The following is a 10,343-nucleotide window of genomic DNA, read 5'->3' as shown; positions in this document are numbered from 1 at the left end:
AACCAGCAACTAGATAACCAGAGTTTCAGCCAGTTAACCAGTACCAACTAGTTAACCAAAGTTTCAGCTAGTTTACCAGAGTTTCAGCCAGTTGACCAGTAACAACTAGTTAATCAGAGTTTCAGCCAGTTATCCAGTACCAACTAGTTAGCCAGAGTTTCAGCCAGTTGACCAGTAACAACTAGATAACCAGAGTTTCAGGCAGTTAACCAGCGTTTCAGCCAGTTAACCAGTAACAACCGGACCGGATGTGGATCTTGTGGGTTCTGGGCGGAGTATATAAAGCAGGAGATGCCACGCGCCGCCTCTGCGTGTGAAACATCGCGGTCGGATCGGACGGAACCTTCAGGTGAGACCAGGTGATGTGTATTGTAATCTCGGAACAGTTCGTGTTGAGGTCTGAGTCGCGTTCTGCATTTCAGCTGAAACCCACCAGAACACGAGGAAGTGGTTCGGTACCGTCTTGTTCCTTTCCGCTTGGGTCGAAGCGAGTCAAATTGGTCCTGATGCTTTCTGAAACTTGCATTCCGAACTTTGTTAAATCTATCGGAACCGAAGCACGAGCAAGTATCAGACGCGTGCAGGACATTCTATCCGACTGGACGGAACCGGTCCAGCAGCCATGTCTGTCACAGTTCAGTTGTTTGGATCGATCCGGAAAGCACGTTGATACGTGGACCGCAGAAATGCTTTGTCACAGACCTGGCTGCGGACCAAACCGGGCTCAGTCCGGCTCTGTAGAAGGTCCTGCTCGGTTTCACCTCGCGACCGTCAGCACGTGCTGCGTGTCCCTCCAGGTGGTGGTCAACATGGTGCAGCTGTCTCCATCTCTGGATGTCCAACATCCACCGGAACGCTCAGAGAGGGGTGAGGAAAAACTGGAAAATCCGGATCAGGTGGCACCCGGTGGTCTCTCAGGGGGCCCGAACAGTCCCCAGCCCAGTCTGGAGGTGTCCACTGTCTACTACGGATATGAGACCTACATTGAAGACGGTCTCATCTGCTTGAAGCATAAAATACGGAACCTGGAGAAAAAGAAGGTAAGAGGTTGAGACAGCAGGGGTCTCAGACCTGAATCTGGAGTTAGGGTTCTGGACTCCAGACCCGACCTGGACTATGGGCTCTGGACCCTGAGCCTGGACTCTGGACCCTGAGCCTGGATGGGCTCTGGATCCTGGGCTTGGACTCTCGACCCTGGTCTGGTCTGGTCCCTGGATCTTGGGCCAGGTCTCTGGTCCCTGGATCCTGAGCCAGGTCTCTGGTCCCTGGATCCTGAGCCAGGTCTCTGGTCCCTGGATCCTGACCCAGGACTCTGGATCCTGAGCCAGACTCTGGACCCTGGATCATGAGTCTGGACTCACGACCCTGAGCCTGATCCTTGACCTATAATCTGGACCATGAACCCTGGAACCTGAACCTGGACTCTGGATACTGAGCATGGATTCTGGACACTGGACTCTGAACCCTGAACCCTGACCTAGACTCTGGACTGTGGCCTTGACTCTGGACCCTCAGCCTGGTCTCTGAGTCCTGAGCCTGGACTTTCGTCTCTCAAATCTGGACTCTGAACCCTGGCCTGTACTCTGGACCCTGTACTGTACTGTGGACTCTGCATTCTGAGCTTGGACTCTGGACTCTGGACTCTGGATCCTGAGCCCTGGAATCTTAAGCCTGACCCCTGGACTCTACAGCCTGGGCATGGACTCTGGAGTCTGGATCTTGAGCCTGGACTCTGGGCCCTGAGCCTGGACTCTGGACTCTGGAATCTCGACCCTGGTCCCTGCGCTCTGGACTCTGGATTCTGGGCTCTGGACTCTGGATTCTGGGCTCTGGACTCTGGATTCTGGGCCCTGGATCCTGAGCTTGGACTCTGGAACCTGGACTATAGTGTGGACTCTGGGTCCTGAGCCCGAGCATGAACTCTGGAACTTGAGCCTGGACCCTGGACCCTGAGCCAGGACTCTGGACCCTGAGCCAGGACTCTGGAGCCTGAGCCCAGGACTGTGGACCCTAGACCCTGTCTCTGGACTTTTGGCCCTGGACCCTGGACACTTAACTCTGAACCCTGAGCCTGGACCATGGACCCTGAGTCTGGAGCCTGGACCCTTGACTCTGGATTCTGGATCCAAAACCTGGATTCTGTATCCTGATTGTGGACCTGGTCACTGGTCTCTGACCTCTGACCTGGACTCTGGACTGTGGTCTCCGACCTGGACTCTGGACTGTGGTCTCCAACCTGGACTGTGGCCTTGACCCTGGACTCTAGAGTCTGGATCCTGAGCCTGGACTCTGGACTCGGGACCCCTGCCTGGACTCAGGACCCCGGCCTGGACTCTGGACTCAGGACCCGGCCCGGGTTTTGACTTGTGTCTGATGCATGCAGCTGAAACTGAAGGAGTACCAGAGGAGGCTGAGCCACGGCGAGGTGCTGAACAGAGATCAGATGGTGAGGTCACATGACTGCTGCTTGATGATGGAGTTCCCTCGGGTCCAGAACCGGTGTTCAGAACCGTTTCTGCTGTTCTGGGTTTTCATCAGGCGGCGGTGGAAAAGTACGCGGAAGTGATCCATCACCTGGAATTTGCTCAGGAGCTGCACAGAAGCTTGGACGGCCTGACCCAGACGGTAAGTCCTCATATGAACGCTGCCGTTTCTGGCAGGTAACCATGACAACGTATCCAGGTTCAGACCAGATGCAGAATTGTGGGTGTGTTTAGTTTTTTAATTTCTCAGCGGAGTCGGGTTCTGGTGAACGTGGGGGTCCTGCCAGACGTCCAGAACGGGAACGAAGCCTGATCCCCTCTCGTCCCTGCAGCTGCTGAAAGCCCAGAGGAAGGCGGTGAAAAAGGAGCAGGTGCTGAAGACTGACGCTGAGAGGAGGCGTCTGACCATGGTCCTCAGAGTCCAGAACCTCCTGGCTGCCCTGCAGCAGGAAGACGTCCAGAGAGACCTGCTGGTGGGGCGGAACTGGGCCCCCCTGGTCTCGGCTCAGCAGCTGCAGCGACTGAACCAGCTGGCGGCTCTGCTGGGGGTCCAGAGGGACGACGGACTCAGGTAGGGGTCGCTGCTGTTTGGAGAGGATGAGGGAAGCTGTCCCACAGATGTCTGCCCGGGGCGGGCGGGCGGGGGTCGCTGCGGGGCGCGGGGGGGGACTGTGACGACCGCAGCGTTGCAACCAGAACGTGGAGAGAAAATGTTTGCAGAAGATTTGAACGTTTTCAGCTCCTGGCTCAAAACATTTTAGCGAACTGCAGACAGACGTTGAATTCCAGGTTTGTCTGAAGGCGGTGGGACGGCCTTATAGTCACACACAAGCTACTGAAGCCAGAACAACTTTTAGTTTGTGATTGGGGGGATTGTTGCTACATAATCACTGAAAACCTGCTCATGGTGGTGGTCCCAGTTTAAAGAGGAGTTTCCTCCATCCTGTAAAATGGCAGAGCTGGTTCAGATGGTTCTGGTTCTACCTGCCAGTAGGCGTTCAGACATTCGTCTTGGTTTGAAATGCTTTCTGTTGTCATTTAGTCTGGAGGAGCAGACAGAGCGGGCAGCGCTGGTCTACATGGACCTTCTGGATGGGAATGAAAAACCGGTGGCTGGATCTTCGTGTAAGTTTTTCCAAAGAAATAATGTGATGCTTTTAAATACTTAGTAAGATGTTTTTAGTGGTAAACTAAACATCCTGCCCAAACACACTGTTGCAGAGCTCTGAAACTGCTCGCATCCACTTCCACGCTGAGCTCGCAGGAAAAAGTCAAACTGTCAGATTTCTTTAATGGGTCAAGCAACTTGGACTTGTTGAACCTGCATCAGATCTCCCCAAGGTCCTCCACCATTGGGACCAGCAGTGGTGCTGGTCATGTGACCCTCCAGCTGGTCTACGGAGGTTTTCCAGCATTTCTTTACAATCCAGACACAACATGTAGTGTTTATTCAGAGACTCTAGATGGTAAATCCACCATTATTTATCACATCTTCATCACCATCACTACCATGTTGCTAAGAGACCTCTATTTTTACCTGGACATGATGATGAAAACACTTCCTGTCAGACTTTCCACCAATCAGAGAGCTTAAACTGACGGTAACGTCCAATCAGGAGCAGCCAAAGATCAACAAGTGATGAGAAAAGCAGAAAAATAATGATCCTCTATGGCTGGAATAAAGCCAGGAAGACGTTTGGGATGCAGCTGAGGTGGAGGTGCTGCAGTGAGGAGAGCAGGTAGATAGTAGCAGGAAGACGTGTGGTAACGGTGTGTGTTGTCATGTGTGAAATGTTAATTTGAGGGTGCGGAGATAAGGTCTGAACAAGGAATCGGTCCTGTGTGGAAGAACTGATCAGCGGTTCGTTTTCTGCTTTCAGATAAACACATGAAGGAGGAGCTTGACAGGCTGCTGAACTCCACCTACTTCATTTGTCTTCCACCTCCACCCAGCAGGACTCCAGAGCCATCGCAGAGCACGGCCAGTAAGATCCCAATTCCCCCAGTAGCAGACGTGTCAGGAAGCTCAGCCGTGGAAATTGCATTGTGTTGCAGCTGTTACTTTGTTTGAATCTGAGTTTTACTTCAGTATGTGAATGCACCACCATGATCAGAGAATGGTGTTTGTTAGGGAGTCACTGACTCTCCTCCTTCCGTTTGTCCTCGCTCTCGTCAGCCATGCCGAAACCAAAAACAGACAAAGTTTCCAAGGAGGTGAGACGCTGGTGTTTTACTTTCAGCTGGAGTCTATCCTGCCAGTCAGCTGATCTGTCGGCGATTTTCCAGTTTTTCAACAGAGTCTATGTAACTGAAGTAGACAAGCCGTCCAGTCAGGACTGGAAGGAGGACTTCCAGGCCCTGAAGGATCGGGAGCCTCCTGACAACTGGGATGTGGAGTTTGCAGATGGACCCCCATCACCTCAGACTTCAGTCCACAAACCATGGCGAAGAGCTGCCGACTTCATCCCAAAAGTGGTCCCAGTTACCTCCAAGAAGCAGAGTGACTGCAGACAGGTAAGAGGCGGATTGGCGGGCCACACGTGGACATTTCCTGCAGACAGATATTGCACAGAAGTGAAATCTTGTCAGAGCTGGAATCTGCTGTTCCAATGGATGTTTTGTCCTCCGCAGAGGAAAGACAAGAAGACCAAAGGAGAACATGACAAGTCTGTGAGTCCAGCAGAAACATCCGTCCAACATCCGTCCAACATCTGTCCATCTAATGTTCAACTGTCTTGCTCCTGACAGGCTCTTCAGATGGACATACCCGTCGAGGTTTGCAGCTCCCTGTCTGCTTTCCCCAAAGACCCCGCCCTGAGGAAGCAGCACCTCGAAGACCTCATGGCGAAGATACATGGCTCCTTCAGTTTCATGCAGGTGGTTTTTGGTGTGTGTGTGTGTGTTGTGCTGGCGCCGTCTGGCTGGCTGCTGTGAAGACTTTGCACACTGCGTAGTAACAGATCTTATCCTTTAATCATGTCAGAATGGCTTCATCTGTTCAGCTCTCCTCCGACATCACGGTTTTCAGAGTTTATTATATGATCCATGACTGAAACGTGTAATCCGGCCTTTTCTGGATTCCATTCTAGATTGCGCCATCTGATGGCAGCAGATTGTACTAGCTCTGACTTGCTATCTTGATTTTCTTTTTTTTCTTTTAAAGAACAAACTCTTCTCACATAGATATTAGCTCAAATTAGGTATTTTCTTCTGAGGATTTCATGCCGGTTTCGGAGGGTGTGCTGCAAGGGAGATTTTTCTGCATATTTCTGGCTCTCAAGACTTGTTATGAGTCTCCATGGCAACAAAAGACTTGTTTACAATCAGGATCAACTGATTAAACTCTCCGAAATCAGGATTATCAGTGAAACAACACATCAAATCCCGATGGAGTTGAAAAGAAAGAGAAGAGGATGCAGAGCGGGAGTCAGACAGAGGAGAAAACGATGGAGATTTAAACCATTTCTCCCGACCGTCGTCATGGGTAACATGAGATTGCTAGCTAACAAAACGGACGAGCTTGAGATGCTAACAAGGTCTCAGAAAGAATACAGAGAGTGCAGTATTATGTGCTTCACCGAGACATGGCTGCATGAACACATCCCCGACTGTAATGTGTCTGTACCGGGCTTTAAAACGGTCCGTGCAGACCGCAGTAGACAACACAGCGGAAAGCTAAAGGGTGGTGGAATTGCAGTGCTGATTAACCAGCGTTGGTGTCATCCTGGACATGTTACTGTCAAGGAGAAGATATGCACAAGGGACATGGAACTGTTAGCTGTGAGCTTCCGTCCATATTATTTACCCAGAGAGTTTACCTGTGTTATTCTGGTAGCGGTTTATATAATACCTGGTACAACACCAGACACAGCCTGTGACGTCATCAGCTCCGTCGTTGCTCGGCTACAAACACAGCATCCAAACTCATTCATGGCGATCTCCGGAGACTTCAACAACGTCTCCCTCTCTGCAACTCTACCAACATTCCAGCAGTTTGTCAGCTGCTCCACCAGAGAAAATAAGATGTTGGACTTATTTTATGTAAATATGAATAATGGATCCAGTTGTTCTGCCCTGCCTCCTTTAGGAAGATCTGACCATAATCTGGTTCTTCTCACCTCCACCTACAAGCCCATCGTTCAGCAGCAACCAGTCATCACAAAGACTATCAAAATCTGGTCTGCTGAAGCTGAAGATGCTCTTAGAGGAGGCTTTGAGGCTACAGACTGGAACGTCCTCTGTGAACCTCATGGAGACGACATCAACGCCATGACTGAGTGTGTGACAGATTACATAAACTTCTGTGTGGACAGCATCGTCCCAACAAGAACAGTGAGGTGCTTCCCCAATAACAAACCCTGGATCACCAGTGACCTGAAAAAGCTGCTGAACATCAAAAAGAAAGCCTTCAGGGATGGAGACAGGGAGTTATTGAGGGCAACACAAAAACAACTTAAAACACAAACTAAGAAGTGCAAGGAGGACTACAGGAAGAAGTTAGAAAGTCAGCTCCAGCAGAATAACCTGAGGGATGTGTGGTCTGGAATGAAGAAGATCACCGGCTTCAAGTTAAAGGGGGACCAGCCTGATGGAGGTCTGGACAGAGCTAATGAGCTGAACATATTCTTCAGCAGGTTCAGTTCACCCCCTACCTCCAGCCCAACAGACCACACACCCTCCATAAGCCCACTGCTTTCCTGTCACGCCTCCAATCTGTCACCCTGCAGCTCAGTCATGGACCAGAACACAGCTTCATCTCCCTCCACATCAGGACATCCTGAGACCTCCACCTTGTTTGTCTCCTGCAATCAGGTTATGAAGCAACTTGAGAAACTGAACCAGAACAAGGCTGCAGGTCCAGATGGTGTCAGTCCCAGAGTTCTCAAGACCTGCTCAGAACAACTATGTCCGATTCTCCAGCACCTTTTCAACACCAGTCTGAGACAAAATAGAGTCCCAGTGCTGTGGAAAACCTCCTGCCTTGTTCCAGTGCCTAAAAAAAACACAACCAGCTGAACCAAGTGACTACAGACCAGTTGCCCTGACATCTCACATCATGAAAGTCCTGGAGAGACTCTTACTGGCTCACCTCAACAAGCAAGTAAACACCTTTCAGGACCCATTCCAGTTTGCATATCGTAATGGACTTGGGGTTGAAGATGCCATCATATACCTGCTCCAGAGAGCACACTCTCATCTGGACCATTCAGGCAGCACTCTGAGGGTCATGTTCTTTCATTTCTCAGTGCTCTTAATACCATTCAGCCTGCTTTGTTATGTGAGAAGCTCCATAAATTCCAGGTGGATACCTCCACAACCACCTGGATCTATGACTACCTCACAAACAGACCCCAGTTTGTGAGACTGAAAGGTTGTGTGTCTGAGATGGAGGTCAGCAGCACTGGTGCACCACAAGGAACTGTACTCTGGCCATTCCTCTTCACTCTGTACACCTCAGACTTCCAGTACAACTCTGAGTCCTGTCATCTGCAGAAATACTCTGATGACTCTGCAGTTGTGGGGTGTATCAGGGATGGACAAGAAGCAGAGTACAGAGAACTGGTCAGTCAGTTTGTTAAATGGTGCGGTGACAATCATCTCATATTAAATAGCAGCAAAACAAAAGAGATGATTGTTGATTTCAGGAGGAAGAAGAATAAACAAAGCACTGTTTCCATCCTGGAAACTCTGGAGCTGATTGTCCAAAGAAGAATGCTGCACAAGCTGATGAAGATGATGGAGGATTCTTCACACCCTCTCCACAACACAGTGATGAAACAACAAAGTGTGTTCAGTCAGAGGCTTCTTCAGGTCCGATGTAAGACTGAAAGATACAGAAGATCCTTCCTGCCAGCAGCCATCTGCCTCCAGAACAAGACCTCCTCTAGTTAATTATCTACGACAATACTGAATTTCCCTTTGGGATTAATAAAGTATTTTTCATTTAATTTTCATTTAATTTTCATTTCTTTCCTTCTGTGTCCTCTGACAGATAATATGGCCCATCAGAAAGGCTACAGTCCGAATTCCCTCATTCCTCTCTGCGTTGCCTCTTAAGCTTGCTTTGGGTTAGGTCTTATTTTGGTTACTTGGTTTAGGAAAACCTGATCAGTTGATCAGATGTCGATAGCAGATCTGCGGGGGCTGCGCCTGCTGATGATGTCACAGTATATGATTGGGTGGATGTTGGGTAAACCATCATGGTTGGTCCAGACAACTGGCAGAAGTACTTTTTTCAGCTAAGTGGGATTGTAGTTCTTTTTCATTGCATACAAGGACCCGCACCAGCAGGTAAGCAACTTTTCCGTTGCCATGGTGATTTTATTTACTTTTTCCTTTCATAAGTAAAATCACCATTTAAAAACTGCATTTTGTCTTTTCTCAGGTTGTTCATCTGATATTAAAATTTAAAATGTTGACATTTGCAAAATGGTAAGAAACAGGAAAGGGCAAAAGCTTTTTCCTCAGCATTGTCATGTACTGGTTTTTCCTCAACTAAATTAAAATCAAAGTTTTTGTAGATGTATATAGATACTTCATTCATCCTCAAGGGGGATTTCAGGACCTTCTGAACCTCTCAGACCTGCATGGAAGAGAGATCAGTCTCACTGCAGCTGCTCCTCTGTCCTGCCAGGGGATGTTTTTTATTTTCCAAAATAAAGTTTTCTCCTCATCCTCTGCTCCGCCACAGCTCTGACAGGCTCCAGACTTCTGACGAGGACAGAACCAGTCTTCCTGACCAGTTTGTCCAGATGTTTACAGTCCTTGTTTGTAATGCTGCTCCTCCAGCAGACACCAGAGATGACGGTGTGATAGAACATCTGCAGCAGGTCACTGCAGACATCAGAGGAACTGAGCCGCCTAAGAAAGAAAAGGCGTCTCTGTCCCTTCCTGTACGCTGCGTCTGTATTGGGTGACCATTCCAACCTCTGGTCCAGAACCCCCAGGTACCTGCAGGGCTTCACATTCTCTATTTCCTCTCCATCAATACAGACTGGCTTTCTGTGTGATGTAGATCTCCTGGAATCCACCACAAGCTCTTTGGTCTTGGAAGTGTTCAGGAGAAGACAGTTCCTGTTAGTCCAGTCTGTGAAGGCCTCTACCAGGTCCCTGTACCCCCCGTTCTACCAGGTCCCTGTACCCCCCTTCCTGTCCTCCTCTCACACACACCACAACAGCTGCATCATCGAGTTGTATCTGAAGTGTGAAAAGAAAGGGAGCTAAAACAGTCCCCTGTGGAACCCCAGTGCTGTACTCCAGAGTTCCAGAAACACTTCTCCCCATCCTGACATACTGTTGTTTTGATTTTAGATAGTCCATAATCCAGGATGTCAGGGAGGGGCCACCCCCAAATCTAAAAGTTTATCTTTCAGTATGGGAGGCCTGATGGTGTTAAAAGCATTGGAGAAGTTGAAGAACATGATCCTGCCATAAGAACCAGACACTTCCAGGTAGGCATATGCAGCATTTAAAGAACTGCATCCTCAACTCCTAAGTGTTCCTGGTAGGCAAACTGGAGAGGGTCCAGATCCTCAGCAACCTGGATTCTCATGCGACGAGCAAGGAGCCGCTCAAAGGTCTTCATTATGTGAGATGTCAAAGCTACCGGTCTGTAGTCATTCAGGTCCACCGGTCTTCCTTTATGGGCACCAGTATGAGACACGATGTCTTCCACAGAACCAGGACTTTTTCTCATGTTTCAAGACTCATGTTTAATAACTTTTAGAGAGGAACAGCTAGCTGCCCCGCACAGTCTTTCCGGACCCTTGGACATAACCCATCTGGATCTACAGCCTTTCCTGGTCGGAGTTTCCTGAGCTCAGCTGCAACCTCTGTAGTTGATACACACAGATGGAGCAG

At 49.4% G+C, this 10,343-nt stretch overlaps 1 protein-coding gene across 1 annotated transcript in view; it reads left to right on the top strand.

The window, feature by feature from the left end:
* Positions 1-686: 686 nt before the first annotated feature.
* The window catches only part of caprin2 (caprin family member 2), a gene marked incomplete at its 5' end in the record, with an annotated part of 83,975 nt that continues 74,318 nt past the window's right edge, over positions 687-10,343 (top strand). The window contains 11 exons of the mRNA XM_079263104.1: positions 687-1,040; positions 2,384-2,446; positions 2,539-2,625; positions 2,816-3,054; positions 3,526-3,608; positions 4,364-4,468; positions 4,660-4,697; positions 4,770-4,997; positions 5,115-5,153; positions 5,232-5,370; positions 9,992-10,071. Of these exons, the coding sequence (XP_079119230.1) occupies positions 687-1,040; positions 2,384-2,446; positions 2,539-2,625; positions 2,816-3,054; positions 3,526-3,608; positions 4,364-4,468; positions 4,660-4,697; positions 4,770-4,997; positions 5,115-5,153; positions 5,232-5,370; positions 9,992-10,071 (1,455 nt within the window). The remainder of the gene's footprint in view (positions 1,041-2,383; positions 2,447-2,538; positions 2,626-2,815; positions 3,055-3,525; positions 3,609-4,363; positions 4,469-4,659; positions 4,698-4,769; positions 4,998-5,114; positions 5,154-5,231; positions 5,371-9,991; positions 10,072-10,343) is intronic.

Source organism: Telmatherina bonti (assembly GCF_933228915.1).
Source record: "Telmatherina bonti genome assembly, chromosome: 23".
Lineage (NCBI taxonomy): Eukaryota > Metazoa > Chordata > Actinopteri > Atheriniformes > Telmatherinidae > Telmatherina > Telmatherina bonti.
This window is presented reverse-complemented; position numbering and strand designations above follow the sequence as displayed.